The sequence below is a fragment of the Hipposideros armiger genome, unplaced genomic scaffold (assembly GCF_001890085.2).
Source record: "Hipposideros armiger isolate ML-2016 unplaced genomic scaffold, ASM189008v1 scaffold_948, whole genome shotgun sequence".
NCBI classification, from domain to species: Eukaryota; Metazoa; Chordata; class Mammalia; order Chiroptera; family Hipposideridae; genus Hipposideros; species Hipposideros armiger.
Window position 1 is genome coordinate 259,719 of NW_017732298.1, and position 18,856 is coordinate 278,574.

Genomic DNA, 18,856 nt, shown 5'->3' on the forward strand with positions numbered 1-18,856 from the left:
AATAATAAATATATTTACCTGTCTAGTTTTATGAATTTATCTTTAGGATAAAATTTATTAAAGTAGTATTTTAGTAAAGTTGTATAGTCAATGTAAGTTTATAGATATTATTAATTGTTCTCTAAGAAAATATCAATTTGTACTCCCCATTGTTAATGAATTATTTGACTTAATTTTGGATAATTCACATTCTTCACAATCATGAACAAATGTTTCCTACTTTTTATGGATAAATAGATCTTGAGGTATAAGACTGAACAATTAAGGCTTTTAGTTAATAACCTCAGAAGACAAGGTATATTGGAGAAACAGATCATGTCTTTAGGTGGTATAGTTTTGTATTTATCACCTACCACTCATTATTCTTCCCAAGATTTTATAAAGTCAGTTTCTTCATTCAAAAACTAAATTGGGGCTAGTTTGAATAGTTAATATTAACTAACATTAACATTTATTCTAAAAGGACAGTGGTAGAACATGCATTTTATGACATTCAGAAAGAGTAAGAAGTTCAGATTATCGTGAGCATTCATATTGCATCAAATCAAAGATGAAATTTTATAGGAACAAAGAAGGAACCAAGAAGAATCTATACTTTGAAGCTTTACAACTTCATCTTTGGAAACTTTATTGAGCATATGGCTTAAAAATTACTCAAAATGCATTGCCTATTCTCATTTCAATATAAGTTTCTCTTATTCCTAATTTCACTTGAATGAAAAGAAATAGGAAATATAAATAGCTGATATTTTACCTACATGTAGAAAATTATCACTGATTTTCCTTTTTTTTTTCTTTTTACTTTTTAGACCAAACAAAACCAGCTTTAAGTAAGTGTTCCATTTTAGAATTTAAGAACTTGGCATTTAATTATTCTAATTCTATAATTTCTTTGAATTGTGCATGCAGAAAAAATGTATACTATATTTATTATGCCATTATGCCATTAACTATATAAATGATTCTGACTGACAAAGAATATTCTGTTTATTAAATTTATTAATCCTTGAATATGTATTTATTGAGCACCTACTAGATATATTACACTGTACCAGGATATATGAAGGAATGCCTAAAATGATTTCTGTTGTCTTAGCTGTGTAATTAACACATTTACCATGACAACTAATCACCTGTGGAAAAAAAGTGGTTGCATTTCTCGTTGATGTACTTTCAGTTGTTTGTTAGTTTGTATTGAGTAAACACAGTATGGAGATACTTCTAATTATCACTACTGGGTCAAGGAAAATCCAGAACATATAATACCTGCCTTCAATTATTTAATTTTAACACATTAGCTTTTTGTTTTCTTCTTTTTTTCAAAAACTGCAGGTAATTTGCTTTTAGTATATCAGAATTACTGTTTTATTTTTATATTTTGAACAATATTAAAAATGCAACCATTTATGACATTTTGAAAATTTATGAAATTTTATAAAAATAAAATTATTTAATACTGTTAAATTATGACCCAGACTTTACCCTAGGGGTAAAAATATGTGCATATCAATCAAGAGTGTATCTAGAAGTTGTATCCAAAGTTTTTAAATGACAAGAACTGGTTCCTTAAGACTGTTATGACAGATTCTTACAAATGCAGCTACAATTTTCTTCTGAACAGATTCCAAGTCAGTGTTAAAACATTAAATGTTGCCTCTGGGTTGGAGAAAATCTCTAGTCATTGCTACTAATGTGAAGAATATAATAAATATTAAGGGTTGAAGGTCAAAACTAGAATGCTAGTATAAAATATAATCACTTGCAAATATTGTTTTGTTCATGAAATATTCATTTTCTATTTTCATTATAATAAAATATTTTAATCAAATTTTCTTGAATTTGAAAATAGCTTCCAAAAAAAGTTTATAAGACTGGTAATTAAATGCATCAGGTTTAGAGAAAATGTTATCACTTCAGCTGATTTGTGAAGAAAGATGTATTTTTAAAGACCTGATATGTTACATTTTAAAATATTATGATCTACAAATTTCTTTAAAGAACAAAATGAAAGACTAGTTCTGCATTATCATAGGCTATGGACAAATAACATTTTATATATTGTCTCACTACTCCAACTGTAGTCACCATGAGTTGAGTTTATTTCAGTGATATTTTGCAACCTCATCCCACAAACCCATCCTTTGTATTTAGTGCATCTTATACATGAAGTTGCTTTATAAATATTCAATGAATGCTGCCTGGATGTATGAGAACCATGTTAAAAGTTTACATAATGGAGATTTATAATTTGTAAATTGTAATTAAGAGAACAAACCAAAGGACTTAGAATTCATTAATTCTACTATGTGTCAATAATGCTCAAGGTGAGGAGAAGAGAGTAAAGGGGGTTAAATATATGGTGATGGAAGGAGAACTGACTCTGGGTGATGAACACACAATGTGATATATAAATGATGTACTGCAGAATTGTACATGAAACCTATGCAATTTTACTAACCATTGTTACCCCAATAAATTTTAATTAAAAAAAAATATTGGTCTCTAGATTAGTTCTATTTTCAAAACAAATTTCTAGTTACAGTTCTCAGAAATATTAGTTATCAGTATGTTTCTGTGACATTTTAATTATATGTGTCTATTGTCATTACTATTGGAATTCAGTAGGAAATATCTGCAGATGAAGCTCAATTGTCTGCTACTGAAATACAAAAGTGTTCTTTTCTTTTATTTTCCTTTCTTTTTTTCCCTATTATATTCTTCTTTCCTAAAGAGGAAACACAAGAAATCACAGAATCAGGTAAATATTTTCTTTCCCAGAGGAGGTAACAAAGATCTGTGGAAATTGTATAAAATGTGAACCTCTGTTGAGCTGTGTAATATTTAGAGAAAACCCTTAACTGCTCAGATTCCCAGTTTCCTCACCTATAGAACAGGCATAATAACTTCCCCAAAGGCTTGTTGTAAGTATTAAATGAAATAACATATGAGTACATAATATCCCCACTACATACTTGCTTGTCACTCATTAAATATTGGTTTCCTTTTCATTCTTGTCTGATAAATACACTTGAACAGTATCATCAATCAACCAAAACTCTGTTTTGGAAAGCATGTGTCCACATTTTACTTGGAGATATTTTGTGACTTTCATTGTTTTTATTCAATAGTTTATTTAACTATTGCGCACCCATACACCAAAGTCTTATTTCCTACATTTAGAAGCTGAAAACTTAGATTTTTTTCTTGTTGTTACTAGTTTAAATATGTTAATACATACTTGGCTTACTATAGTTTTACTTCCAAGTATGTAAAAACGAAAACAAAGGGAGGGGGCTTTGCCATACCAGTGACTTAATGAATATAAGCTGAGTAACCAAGCATAACAAAAATACCTGGAGTGCCAAAAACATGTATACAAGTGGACACTTTGGTCAATGTTGCTCAAGCAGTAGTTCGCCATAATCAGAAGTATCTGGATGCTGATGGTAACCACTTTGAGCACCTCTTATAATTACAGAAGTCAAACCTGACTTGAAATCATCTTTTGTTATTGGTATATATTGAATATTACAATTTTAATAGTTTTCTCCTTTTTTAAAATGTGTATACTTTTTTTGGCACCTTCTGTATATATGTTCTCACACACAAGAGAGAGACTCTTGCTTCACATCTTGAAAAAGCAGAGCCTTGATCCCTCCCTCTTCACTTATAGGATTATGTCTCATTTGCAAATGCTTGTTCCATGATTGAGTAAGAAACTTACGTTTTTTAAGCCAATGATTTCTTGCCTTTTTTTTTTCTCCTAGGGAAGAAGAAACTTGAAAAATCTGAAAAGGAAAGTAAAGGTAAAGATGACATTTTAAGACATGAACATCAAATTAGTGATAAAAACACAGAAATAAAAATATAGGGTTGTCAAAAAAGTCATGACATATTTTTTCTGTGTTTTTTGTTCAAAAATGCATCATGACTTTTCCAACAACCTAACATATAATTATACAAATTTTATCACTTAAAAGCAATTTATGATTTTAAAGCATGCATCAGAATAGCAGCTCATTGTAGGATGACCCACACAAGAGGAGTAGGTATTACATTATTAGATACCTAAAGAGAATAGGAATTTAGATCCTAAAGCAAACTCTACCTATTATTGCTAAATTAACACCACAGAGCTTTTTACATATAACACCTAAATTGTCAATATTGACCGCACAAAATGCAACTCCCAACCTTAGCGAGAGCTTTGAGTAAATATAATACATGACTCTAATTACCATTTTTCTCTAGAGAAAGAGCAGAAATGAAGCATCTTAAAGAAGTAAAGCTAATTTTTAAAAACTTAAAAGCCAGAAGCCAAAATATTTGAGTCAAAATTTATTTATATCGTTTTTATATAAAACTTTCATTTAGGTATGTGATGAGTAGTGGTTTTATTAAAAGAATAAATGTGGTAAATAATTATTGGATGTGTGGTAATGACAGTGTCACAGGAGCAATGGAGGCAGGCCAGTCCACAAGTATGCACACATGTGCTGTGCCACTGGTGAGCAACAAGTGAAAAGCCGAATCCCGGTGTTGCTTTTTCTTTAACATTCGATTTATTTATTTAAAGTACACACTGTAATGTGATAATCAAGGGAGTTATCTGAGAAACTTATAAAGGTCTCAATCATTGAAGAAATATTCTATTGGATCAGGAGGAAAGCATTCTTAGACATATCAAAAGATTATTAATAACAAAAGAAGACACAGTTTTCTGGTTTATCCCCAAGTTCAGTTACATGAACACATTGCTTCTTGGCCTTTTGGCTAAGAACAAGGGCAGTTACATGAACAACACCTTGTCCATGGATTCTAATTATTTTAAATCCCTTATAATTACCATATACATGTTATAGTTCTGTTGATGCAAATAAAACAATGTCTACTGCTAACATTTATATTTGTTAAGTGTTGGTAGCAAATAATTTTTAAAAATCACCTTGAAAAAATATTTACATTTTAATTATTCCCATGTTGATAAAACTTAAAGTGAGCTAAATTTTTTTATAAAAATTGCTTTAAAAATTGATATTTTAATTTATATTTTCTTTTAAAAATATTTTAATTACAGTTGGCATACAATATTATATTAGTTTCATGTGTAAAACATAGTGATTAGACATTTATATAACTTATGAAGTGATCACCCCAATAAGTCTAAAACTATGTGACACCATACATAATTATTGCAAGGTTATTGACTATATTTCCTATGCTGTACTTTACATGCCCATGACTGATTTATAACTGGCAATTTGCACATCTTAATCTCTTCCTGTTTTTCACCTATCCACCCACCCATTCCCCATTTGGCAACCGTCCAAACGTTCTCTGTATCTATGAGTTTGTTTCCGTTTTGATCATTTATTTTGCTTTTTAGATTTCATATACAAGTGAAATCATATGGTATCTCTCTGTTTCTGTCTGACATATTTCACTTAGCATAATACCTCCTAAGTTCATCCATATTGTGACAAATGGCAAGATTTCATTCTTTTTAATGGCTGAGTAATATTCCATTGTATATATACACCACATCTTCTTTATCCATTCATCTGTTTATGGGCATCTAAGTTGCTTCCATATCTTGGCTACTGTAAATAATGCTGCAATTAACACAAAGATACACATGTTTTTCCAAATTATTGTTTTCAGTTTCTTCGTCTAAATACCCAGAAGTGGGATTACTGGGTCCTTCTTTGTCTTCTGAGATAGTCTTCTTTCTAAATTCTATTTTGTCTAAGTATTGCTACTCCAGCTTTTTTTCATTTCCATTTGCATGAAATATATTTTTCCATCTCTTTACTTTCTGTGTGTGTCTTTCTATCTGAATTGAGTCTCTTGTAGGCAGCATATGAATGGGGCTTGTTTTCCTATCCATTCAGTCATACTATATCTTTTGATTGAAGCATTTCATCTATTTACATCTAAAGTAAATATTGATAGGTATGTAGTTATTGTCATTTTGTTATTCATATTTTTCATCTTTAAATTTTTCTCCTTAAAGAATTTTCTTTAACATTTCTTATAAAACTGGTTTGGTAGTAATGAACTCTAGCTTTTTCTTGTCTGGGAAGCTCTTTGTCCTTTAATTCTAAATGATAGCTTTGCTGGGTAGAGTAATCTTGATTGTAGGTGTTTGCTTTTCATCACTTTAAATATTTTGTGCCAATCCCTTCTGGCCTGCAAAGTTGTTGTTGAGAAATCAGCTGACAGTTGTATGGGGGCTCCCTTGTATAGAACTAACTGCTTTTCTCTTGCTGCTTTTAAGATCCTCTCTTTGTTTTTAATGAATTTGCATTATCTTTACAAACAGTCCCAATGAGATAAGAAAGTCATCAGTCACATAATGTGACAAAAGACAATGTTGAACTTTGTTCACATGCTATGTTGATATCGAGGTACTTGCATTATGTTGGCACAGCATTAACACTAAATTCTTTGAAAGCAAGGATGTCTAGCAGGCATACACTTCTGCTGACAACAGAGGAAGTGGGCAGGTAGGAAATCTAGCAAGAAACTTACATTTCAATGGAAAACTAGAAAATGTGGAAAAATTGAAACTATGAACAGTATAAACAGTCAATAAAATATTTCAGTACACATCAGAAGGCAAATTTCTCTATTATAAAAGACTTCTGTATCATGAGTACAGTAAAAATGACATAGTAGTAAAAAGATAGAGATGAGATTTATTTTATCTATGACTGCATAAAATACAGCTAATATCATGAATATACTTTTGATTACTTATAAACTAGTCCTTTATATTAATTCAACCCAGACACAAAGTGGATGGTGGAGAACAAATTCTCACAGCAAATACATGTGCTTTATCTAAAATGAGAATGACCTATTTTGGTGATATTGATTACCATAAAACTATAAGGTTATCAGTGAATTATGTAGTCTGGATTATGTCATTCTAGGCAAATCCAATTAATTAAAAATATAACGAAATGTAAATGCTTCAAATTCTAAGGAGCCAAGTGAAAGTGCTATAATTGAGCAAGTATTTTCAATCATAGTACATATATAAATCACCAGTGTGTGTTTGTGTGTGTGTGTATAATGGGGTCGGGGATGAGGTGTCTTGCATTTCACCAGTTCCCTCCTGCTGCTCACTGTATTATGTATATCTGAAATGATAGGACATATTTAGAAATTAACTTCGACATAAAATTATTAGTGATGTAGACATAATTATCAATAACATTAAGGGGTAAATTCTAGAATAAGAGAACAAACCAGATTTGTAGAAAACTAGATAAAGGAGCACGATTTTTATATTGAAACTTTCTCCAAAATATTATTGGTATCTTTTAGATAATCACCCTGAAGAATAGAAGAAATCAATTACTTAGAAAACCCATAGCTGTACACTTTTCTACTATTAGTTTATTTAATGCTTAGTTCAGAACCAGTTGTCATGCCTACTTTAAAGATGAGGTAAGTGTGATGAAGGGAAGTCTGACATCTCAGGGTGTTTACATGATAAAGACAAGAAATTGGCTTCAAGTCTATATGATGCCAAAGACTTAACAGTTATGCTCATTCAATCACATTTTACTCTCCTATCACACTCACACTGTGGCAAATTTAAGGGAAAGTTTTCTACCAATCTGAGCAGCCTAAAGATAAAATGTACCCCTCTTCGTTACCAAGGAGATGGTCTATTAAAGCTGTGAGTAGAGGGCTGTACAAAGAATTCAGACGTTGGATGGATACTCCCTTCTTACCCCATTCTGTGACTCCATCATTTTAAAGGCCTTTATATTATGAATATACAGTAGAGAAGAATTGTTATATATAAAAGCATATGAGTAAGTCCAACCCAGAGCCAATTGAGAGTGTAGACACATTTCTATTCATCCTTCATTCAACAGATAGTTCATTATATCTCAGTTAATGTTTATTTGATTCCTTTTTAAATTGCTGTCTTTTTAGACAACCCTAGTAGTTTTAAAGGAAAAAAATAATACTACACATTGGACTTACTGAAGTATTTTTCTGAATTATTTTGTTTTGTAATTTTATTCATTAGGTGTGCTGCTGTAATATCACCAAAAACATAATTATCCCAAGTGAAAATATTAGAAAAAACATCTCAATTGGTATTAATCTAATATTTGTAAATTTGTAATTCTTAAAAACTTCAGAATTAAGATTATAGTAGATACTCTACATGTCTCAAAGTAAATCGTGTAACACAGTTTCCTTAAAAAAAACAATATTTTCAAGTCTAGCACTTTGAAATTAGACTAATGTTGATAGAAAGTAAATGTTACCAACCCTTTTCTTTTTCAAAAAGTTAGAATGTTTGTTATGGTATTTGAGACAATTATCTCATTTTTATATATTTGTCTTATATAGAGTTTGATAGAAAAACATATTACTTTGAAGAGTTATAATCTCTCATTGAAACTAATAAATAATTATGAAAAATTAAGCTGATTTTGCATGTTGCTTCTTAAGGTTTACATTTTACAGTTTAATTGGTAGTTATTTGTTTCTTATTCATCTTTGAAAGGAAAATAATTCTCATTGATATATTTTATGGAGTTTGAAAACTATAAAGCAAGTTTTTAGATTAATTGTATCATACAAAGTAAATTTACTCAAATGAAGTATAATTACAGTTAAACCAAACACTTAAGAATGATCCAGCTGATTTTAGTAAGAATGTTTAAAAAGCATAATCACCTGAAATGATTAATAGCTTTTTTTGGTATCTCACATAAAAGCAATTAAGATATTCAAAGACCCAAATTTTCGGGCAATAGTGAGCTCTGTTTCTTCATTAACTCTTAAACAATGAGAAAGTCAAAAGATATTAGAGAATTTTATATAGTCCTTTGAAGTATAATTTCTTTGCATTTTATCTATGTTAAACACAACTTGTATCCTTTTTTTTTTTTTTTTGGCAGAGAAACCTGCAAGAGTATCAAGTAAGTACCGCTTGTTTTGATAATAAATTCTCTTTGGCACACGGTATGAATTTCAAGCTAAAATTCATAAAATATTTATATATTTAATGGTAAGAGAATGAATAATTCCATACTAAGCCTTCTGACAGGAATTTGTTAACTTTTAATCTTACTTATGCTGAAAGTTAAAAAATAAAACTACATTATTTGAAATGATAACTTGTAACAGAAATACCTTATCATAATCTTGAGCCTAAAGATTAAAGTGGCTTACATTCAAATACATAAATCTTTTCAGTGATTGAAGTAGAATGAAACAAAATAATCTTGTTTCTGTTTTGAACCCTCAATCACTAAAAATTTTCTATAGCGCACATATGGTTGGTTAATTATTTGTTGTTATTTCCTAATGTTCATTAACTTAAATTCACTGTATACCTGAGAAAAATAACATAGTTAAGAATGGATCTAATCTTATATAACATATACAGACAAAGCTCTCAGAAAAAACTCTCTAACATATCAAGATCTAGGCACATATAGGAGTTCTAAATATAAAGGATACAACTGTAAATTTTCCTAAAAGTTCCTAAAATTTTACAGAACAGCAATTTTTCTTTCCAGGTTCCCAAATTAAGAAAAACTAATTATTTTAAATCAGTGTTGCCTAATGCAATATCATGTGAGCCACACATGTAATTTTAAAATTTCTAGTTGACGCATTAAAATGGTAAAGAGAAACAGGTAAAAATAATTTTAATAATGTTATTTAACTCTATACATACAAATGTTATGCCAACATATATTCAATATATAAATGTATCAATAGTTTACCTTATTATTATATTAAGCCTTTGAAATTGTGTGTGTATTTTATACTTACAATACATTTCAGTTTGTACTGGTCATATTTTAATTCCCCAAAGCCACGTATCTCATTCAAAGCTCTTTGATTGCAAACAATGAAACCCCACATGGACTTGCTTTAGGAATTTTATTCCAAGGATACAGAATTGCATCACTATTGCAAAGGCAAAACTTGGAGCTATCCTCAGGAAAGCCCTCTGACTCTTTCCCATTCCACACCCTTCCCCTACAGTCAAAGGTCGTTAAATGTCATCAAGGAAGTAATTGCAAGTACCTTGAAGAATGGTTAGGATTAGATAACTGGAAAAAGATAAAAGTGGATATAAAAAAAAATCTCACTTCTGTGTGTTTCTTCTTTACTCTCACACTACTACCATGCTCCCAACACTTCTGACACCAGATGTGTGGATTTTTTTGTACATCAAGTAATTCTCCGTGACACTAGCTTATTTTCCTACAATTCAATTCAATTCTGAAACTAATTGGATTTAGCGCAGGCCCCATAGGTTAAGGGCTCAACCCCATGAGACTGTCCCCACTTCAGATGCCAATTGGAAGTATTAGGTCTCCAGGTGATCCAAAGCTTCAGTCTGATTTGGCTGCAAATTGGAGGTTCTCATGAACCCTTCCCTTGAATTCAAATATTTGCTAGAACAGCTCACAGAATTCAGAGAAACACTTACTTATGATTACTTGTTTATTATATAAAAAAGGATATGATGAAACAATACAGGTGGACAGTCATATTTAGAGATACATAAGGTGAGGTCCAGAAGGATTCCAAGTGCAGGAGCCTCTGTGTCTGTGCAGTTGGGGTGCACACCCTCCTGGCATGTAGGTGTATTCACCAACCCAGAAGTTCCTTGACCCCCATACTGTTGAGACTTTTATGGAGGCTTCCTCCCGAAAGCATAATCATTCATTATCTCCATCTCCAGCCCCTCTCCCCTTCCTGAAAGACCGGTGGGAGGGCTGCGTGTGCCAAACTTCTAATCATGGCTTGGTCTTTCTGATGACAAGCCCTTACCAGGAGTCCACCAAGCATTGCCTCATTAGAACAAAACACTCGCCTCTCACCCATGAAATCCCAAGGGATTTAAGAGCTCTGTGCCAGAAACTGGGGGCAGAGACTGGTACATATATTTTCCATTATTTCACAGTGTGTGACCAAGAAAGAATAGTATATAGAGACAATCAAAAGAAGAGTTGGCTGGAGTTTAGAATTAGTGTTAGAAAGCAGTGGGAGATAAGGACAGGTAGGGTGAAGCTCTGAGGCAGAGAACTTGTAGGCCAAAGGATTTAGGCTTAACTGTCCCCAGAAAGCTATGGTTTACTTTCTTAAGGTACTAAAATGTGAAGGAATTGCTGGAAAGTCTAAATTCACAGGAATAGTAGTAATAGAAGCAGTTAAGAGTAAGAGTAGTAACAGAAAGAGAAAGATATGAGGGAAAATGCATACTTGTATCGTTTCTTATGGATCATATGAAATAAATGTCCAGGGTCATCACGGGAATAATGCATTTTATAAGTTGGTTTCAGAGTATATAAAAATTATATTCTCTATAGCACGTATTTTTTTAACAATGCTTTTTTAGAGACAATCCTTAAAGACTGCCTCATATATTTATCAAATAGAACATATTAAAGATAATTTAAACTAAAAAAAACCACTGCTCCTTTTCTGAAAAATTTTCAACATTATATACATCTATAATTGGGAGGGGGTTAACTTTTTATTTACCTTTTAGTCATTTAGTTGTCTTTTACCAAAGAAGATTCACAAAATAGCTTCTGCTTTGAAGCCACTGATCCCTTCTGCCTATGTTCTCTGATTCTGCTCTAGTGCCTGCATTTCTTGTGTTTTGGATGGGACCAGGTCCTTTAACTCTGATAGGCCATTGCTTCCGTTTTAGTGCTGGATACACAGAGACCATCTTTCATTCCAGATTTTTTGGTTGGGAAGGAGGAATGTTAATATGTGGAACATTCCTCATATTCCTCATATTTACAGTGTAAAATAGAGGGGAGGTATCTTTCTGAATACTAATGGTTCCCTCTGATGGAGATCTTTGAAACCACCCACTGTACTGGATTCACAAATATCTGGGATTTTATTGCAGGGATAAGAAAAGGTGCTGATAAGAATCAGCAATGCACTAATATATCTCTATAACATCAGTAAAAGTAACAATGCAAAATCAAATTTTTCATGATTCACAGACAATTAAGGCTTAATCACTGCTAATTTTGTGGACTTATTATTTTTTTAAAAGGATATAGTTTTCAAATTTTTAAATATTCATTTGATTTTTTTTTCTCCAAACTCAATGGAAAGTAAATTATTCACTATGTATTTACCATATCTACAAAGAAAAAAGATACAGAATCAAAATCAATGAATACTCCTTTGGAGAAACACATCAAGAAGTGTTAGATTTTATTAAATTTCTATTACCTTAAAAATTTAAAAAAACTGAATAAATACATTATTGGATTTCAAATAGAGCAACCATTTCTTCCTGATATTAATGTTTTAGAACTTTTGAAATCTTTTTCCCTGAAAAAAAAAAAAACCAAAAAAAAGAACTGTACGTCCTAAAACATTTCTTCCCAGGAACTTGCCCAAAAGCAAAACATGAAATAAAATAAATACATTTTTAAAACACATTATTAAATGGCAAATGGTGCCAAGGGAAGATCTGCACCTACAGGAGTTGCAAGGCTCTTGACAAAGCTGAGACATTGGTAATATACTTAGAGCAATGGGTGTTGAGGTTTCAAGAAAAAATGCTTTACACAAACCTGTAGTTCTTGTGTTCTTATTGTCTAATAGTCACTATTTAAGTAAAACTTGGTTGTCTTTCTCCTCTGAATGCATATTTTAAAAGGAGTAATGTAGTAAGAATATTTCTTGAGATAATTCTATATGGAAATTTAACTTTGGTATCTTTTTCTGTAACATTTTTATTGATCATGGATAGTGAGCATTTTGCCATTAGCACCTCACTAGAATTAGCTACATAGACAGGTTGGGATCATTATAAAATCTATGAGATCTAATTTTGATATCAGAGATAATAAATTTAATTTTATAAGGCTATACTAATAAAACTTAATATTTTCTAGAAGTTAATTACTTTTTAAATTTCAAACAAGCCCAGCAGAGGATGAGCCAGGACTTCCATGTTTTTAATTAAATTTATTAGAGTGGCATTGGTTAATAAAATTACATAGGTTTCAAGTGTAAAATTCTGTAATACATCATCTATATATCACATTGTGTGCTCACCACCCAGTGTCGGTTCTCCTTCCATCACCTCCTTTATCCACTTGTACTACACCTCCCTTTACCCTCTGTTGTCTGTGTCTATCGGTTTTTGTTTGTTGGTTTGTCTTGTCCATTTGTTGCTTTCAGTTTTATATCCCACATATGAGTGAAATCATATGGTTCTACATTTTTTACACAACTTCCTTTATAGATTATATTTGTGATTTGCTTTTTAGAGCTTTCTAACTTTTAAAATACTCATTCATTTTTTTGGTTCCACATTATTTCTTCTTATACAAATATGGCAAATTAATAAGCAGTTTGCATCAATATTAAAGTATGATGAATATTTTTGATAGAATTGAGCTATCTTGGAAATTTGTCTGAAAATTTAAATAAACACAAGGTAAAATTAAATAAGTATGCTATGGATGTAAAGCTTAATAGTCTTTTTCTTAATTTACATGTTTGCTTATCTTAGACCAAAGACTTCTTTTATTTTATTTTATTTTTTTCATGCGGGAGTTTAACAGTGCACGCTCTATCCACTGAGCCATCCGGGCAGCAGCTCAGCTCAAGGTGCCGAGTTCCAAAGACTTATTTTAAAAGAATATGATTAAACATAACTAAAGTATGCTATTTGTCATAATAAAATCATAACCTATGTTTTATTGATTATATGTACCTTCCTTGAAAATTTTCTAGAATTTCTGAAAGCCAGAACTTCCTGACAAGTATATAATTCCCATTTGAAAGAATATTTTACTTTTTCAGACAATCATAGGACTATTAATGAGTCAGTGAATTATAAATGATAATGTGGCCAAAAGATTTAATTTTCTTAAAATTTTAAAACACAGAGAAAGTATCATTCTACAGAATATAGAAGTTATTATATACCAAGATTATATATTCACCATTTCTTCCGTTGTATGTAATATGTTCTTTCACTCATCCAATGAGCTTTTACATAATTTATCATTTATATGATAACAGTTAATTTTCAAATCTTACTGGATATTTTCATAATCTCCTGTTGCTTCACCTTATTTATAAATCTGCTTTTTATTTCTTAAAACATTTCATATACATTTAAAATTGTGAGTATGAAAATTTCAATATTGGGAGTACTTTGTGATATAAATTCGTTGTTTATTGTTCCTTCAGACTCTATACTCATAATGGCCTTTTTCCTTCTGTGACTGAAACTTTGTTTGTGACCTTATTTTTTTTTTCTTTCCCTCACTTTATCTGAACTTATCTTTCTTTGTCTCTACACTCCCTGTCCTGCTCAAATTTTGTTTCACAACTACCAGTTTCTTACCACCTGTGAAGTACTGTCCTGGGAGTGAGCCTGGTTCACCTATTCCTGAGGCCCAAGTATAGCCACAGGCATTATGGTAGGCCTTGTATGCTCACCCGCAGTTGGACTGGTCCTAGTCCCTTCCAGTCTCAGCTGATGACCTCAAGTGTCCTGACTCACTTTTCAGAAAATGCCTATTGGCTTTTTGGGGTTTCCTGGTACTCGAGTCTCTTGGTCTCCCCATTGCTTCCTTCTCTGGAGACCTGGTATGTTTTTGACTCTTCGTTTGTCTCAATCCACATGTATTTTAGACTTAATTTAATTTTGTTATAAATATTATCCATGGGTTTTCCTATCTGTATTATGGGACATTTGGAGGAGGTTTAAATATCATGTTGCTGTGATCTTCTCTGAGTCCGTGGCACAATTTTATTTTCATTCCATTAGCCCTGGCATAACAAGGGATGTCTGCTCTCCAGCTTTTCCCCTTGCACACTTAGCTTCTGAATTCCAGTTTTAATATAAGCTCTTGTCCTCAGGGTGACATCACCTTTCACGTACCATGAGGGGTTTTGTTTTCCCCTCCCAGGCAGGAGGGAGAATTTTGAAAATTTCCTTTATTCCTCTGAGCCCAGCACTGCTCTAACAAGTCTGGTTTTGTAGTTGTTGTTTATTGTATTCTCAGAAGTACGAATGTCCAATAGGTTTTTTTACTGTTATTCACAAATTCTGTTTTAACCAGGATGCATGCCTTACTTTTGTAAATGAAAAAGCAAACTATCTTTTGTCCTACTTCCAGGTAATTGTATCAAATTAAATTTGTTATTAAAATTTAAGACAGCCCCTTATCATACAATTTTAAATTTAATCTTCTTTAAAACAAAACCATTCTCAGTTAAAACATACATGAACGAATCTTTAAAAAAGAAAAGTATGCCTTTTTGTAGTATATAAGTTAAATGTTATGTCAGATGAAACAATGATTATTTTATAAAATGGCTGGTTTCTGTTTGTTTGGTTGGTTTTGTTAGAGGTTCCTTGCTGGATGGAACATTTTTAGAGGTCACTTGCAGAAATAAAATGTTAAATACTAACATCAATGTGGTTTTCGTTAAAAACAAATTAGCACCAAATTCATGGTAGAAATGCAAAAGGTATCATAAGATAGTGGCTGATAGGGACACTGGCTTCAGGATGGACTGGGTTCTAGTCATGACTTCAAAGCTGAGTAAAGTTTGGAAAATTACTTAACATTTCTGTGCTTAGTAGCCTTATTTTTAAATGTGGATTATAATAAGAAATTTGGGACAGATTAAGTAAGATAAAATAGCAGGATACATAAGTAATAACTGGTATATAATAAGTGATTATTAATTGGTACTATGAGGATGATGATGATAATGATGGTGATGGTGATGATTGTGGCATAATACTGGGTTACTTCCCTAGCTTGGGTCCCATTTCACTTATTAAGCTTTTGGATAGTAAGTGAATAAATGGATATTTATTATAAATGGAATAAAATGGATAAAACAATAAGATCAAATCATAATAAGAAAGAGCATCTCATTTATTTTGGGATGGATTTAAAACAATCCCACTTTTTAGAGCAAGGGTGATTAAATTCATGGAGATTTTGTTCCAGGAGGAAAAAAAAAAAAACGAGCAGTTACTTTTGGCTGAGTTCTGCTAAGTAGGTACCAGCTGCCATGCTAACTCCCTCTGATCACTCCTTTTGCTAGACCCCACAGAAAAATCTGTGTAGAAGGCACATTTGGTGAAATGTTTGTCACTGTTCATTATTAGTCTTTGGGTACCAGCAATGTGGCCTCATTCATTTATTGGTGATGTTAAATTGTCCTGACATTGCCCTCAAGACAGTCATGTTTTATGCTCAGAGTGACAAGACAGACACTCATAAAGGATTGCACGCGTTTGTTGAATACACTTGGCTTCACTTGTGCGCAAAATTCCAAACGTGAACTGTCTCTGCATATTTTATCATCCCCTGGGGTCAATTTCAAAAATTCTGGGGATTTTGCTTAGTGTACCGATTAATTTTCTTTACAACGAATGCTCATTTTAAATGTTAATAATAACATGGATAGATGACTTTCACACCTGAGAGCTAAAATAAACTGGCTGTCAACTGTTGCTTTGAAGTGCCATGGATTCTTAGGACTTCTTAGAAAAATGTATGCTTAGAATATAATATTCCATCAAACTATTTACACACAATCCAGCAAACCAGTTGAAAAAAATAAATCGGAGTTTTCAGTATTTCTGCAAAGACAAAGTGGTGCAGTGAATTAGATAAAGAAAAATGAGGAAGGAAGAACAGAAAAATCCATGCTAGGTTACATTTGTGTCTGTGCATACAGACCCCAGATGTTTACCTATGAGTATTTCTTGAAACTATGCACAAATATGAATAGACTGCTAATATAAATAAACATGGAATAACTGCTGGTACACACACATGCATTATTTAGGTCATTTTTATTTATTTATCAGGCTTGCTAAGAATATGCAGAGCAGATTGGGCACTACACAGGACATTTTTATGTTAAAAAATAAGAAAAATTAAATCAACAATCTATGCCACCAATGTGGATTCTTTAAAATTGTTCTTCTCTCCAAATTACACTATCTTTTCATATTTGCATTATTTTACCCAACACTATCCCTCCAATCTCAGATGAAGAAGTATTGCTTCTCCAAAAATCACACCCTCCTTGACTTCGTCCCTTCTTGCCACCTGTGATTCTTGCTCCTCAGTCATGCATCTTAAATTCCTACTCTAAGAAATCCTCCTATCTTTGCCTACAAATAACTTGAGATTATTTTCTCATATAAAATTTCCCTTACCCTTTGTGCTTGCTAAAGCTATTGTGCTTTTACTCCGCTGTCATTTACAGGCCCACTTTTAAAATAAGTCTTCCACCAATTCTTCACCCAATCTTCAGGCTTTACCTTTAGGAAACCTGAATATTACGACCTGACACTTCCCTCAAATAGTGTACTTAAAACTCCACTCAGACCTCCATAGTGCAAAGCTTAATTACCTTTTCTCACTTCTCCGTTCTCACTCTAGTGCCCTCAGCATTGTTGGCCTCCCATCCTTTTTGAAGTGTTTTCTTCTCTTGGCTTTAATAATATCTGACTTCTTTTTTTTCCAAACTGAGTATATTTTCTCAGTGTTTCATTCTGCTGCTTTTTCCCACTGGTTGAGTTCTTCCATTGTTGACTCGCGTTTCTAATCTTCAGCACTCTTCCTCACTGGGGTCATCCAAACTTGCTATCTACCTCTATGTGGATAAGACTCCAATTTTTTCTGAAGCCTAACCTACCTTATCAGCTCAGGTTTCACATTTTTAACTCCCAGCGTCACTGTTTGTTGGCACAAGTACATAACTGAGTTTCCCATCTTGCCCCTTTCACTTCCCTCTCTACCCACATCAAATCCCAAAGGGAAATTCTTCTATTGGCAACTGATTTCCATTCTTTTTAGGAACTTAAACATAAAACTTGAAATTCTACTTTGAAAAATCTCTATTCCTTGTCTCTGGCCCTAATTCCTTTGGCAAGTCATGTTGCTTTTACTAGTTCTCCTCTGAACCATTGTAGTCATTCTTCAGTAGGCCTCATCCTAGTTTCTGTCACCCTTCCTTTTCATTTTTACTAACAGATAAAATTTTCTAATCTTTCAAATTGATTGGACTGTTTATATAACAAATGTTCAATATTTCTTCATGGCAAATTTAAAATAAATTCTACATTTCTAAACCTGAGGGTCTAGAGCCTCTGTGATCCAGGCTTAAACTACATTTTAAATATTTTTCCTATAATCATTTTTTATACCTATCACAGGTTCCAACCTACTTCAAATTTCTGTTTTCCTAATATTCCTGCATCCAAAACTTTGGTCCTGTCATTCTGATTTCCTGGAATATTCTTCCCACCTCTGACCATATGAACCTTCAAAGTCCCTCTCTAATTCTTTATGATCTTTCAAAGTCCATCTCCAATGAGAAAGCTTCCAAAAAACCTTCTTTAATCTCCATAGGAGGAAGTGACCATTCCATCCTGGAAACATTTGCACTTATTTTGACAATTGTCACATACTACCTTGAGGTCCATAGTATCTTACATTTGTTTGAGTACATGTCCATTTTCTCTACTTGACTGCAGTTACTTCCAAATAGCATTATGTTTCCTTTTGGTTCTTCCAGGGCACATAGCAAAGGGCTTCTCAAGTAGAGATAGAATAGTTTAGTTAAAATCACGAAGGTTTACAAGTCAAATAAAATTAGCTTTAGACCTTCTTCTAGCACTTTATAAAATGTGTTGTTTAAGGAAAGTTCTTTTTTAAATTCGGAGTCTCAAGTCTCAATGTTCTCTTATAAAATGGATATTGTTCTACTTATTTTATAAGTTTACTGTGAGATTTATATGAAAACATATATAAAGTACTTAGAAGAGTAC

At 32.1% G+C, this 18,856-nt stretch overlaps 1 protein-coding gene across 1 annotated transcript in view; it reads left to right on the forward strand.

Annotated features, from left to right (window-relative positions):
• The window catches only part of LOC109375422 (triadin-like), a 150,950-nt gene that overhangs the window by 122,888 nt on the left and 9,206 nt on the right, over positions 1-18,856 (forward strand). Inside the window, exons 13-16 of the mRNA XM_019630803.1 lie at positions 810-830; positions 2,732-2,758; positions 3,768-3,806; positions 8,934-8,954. Coding sequence (XP_019486348.1) covers positions 810-830; positions 2,732-2,758; positions 3,768-3,806; positions 8,934-8,954 — 108 coding nt within the window. The remainder of the gene's footprint in view (positions 1-809; positions 831-2,731; positions 2,759-3,767; positions 3,807-8,933; positions 8,955-18,856) is intronic.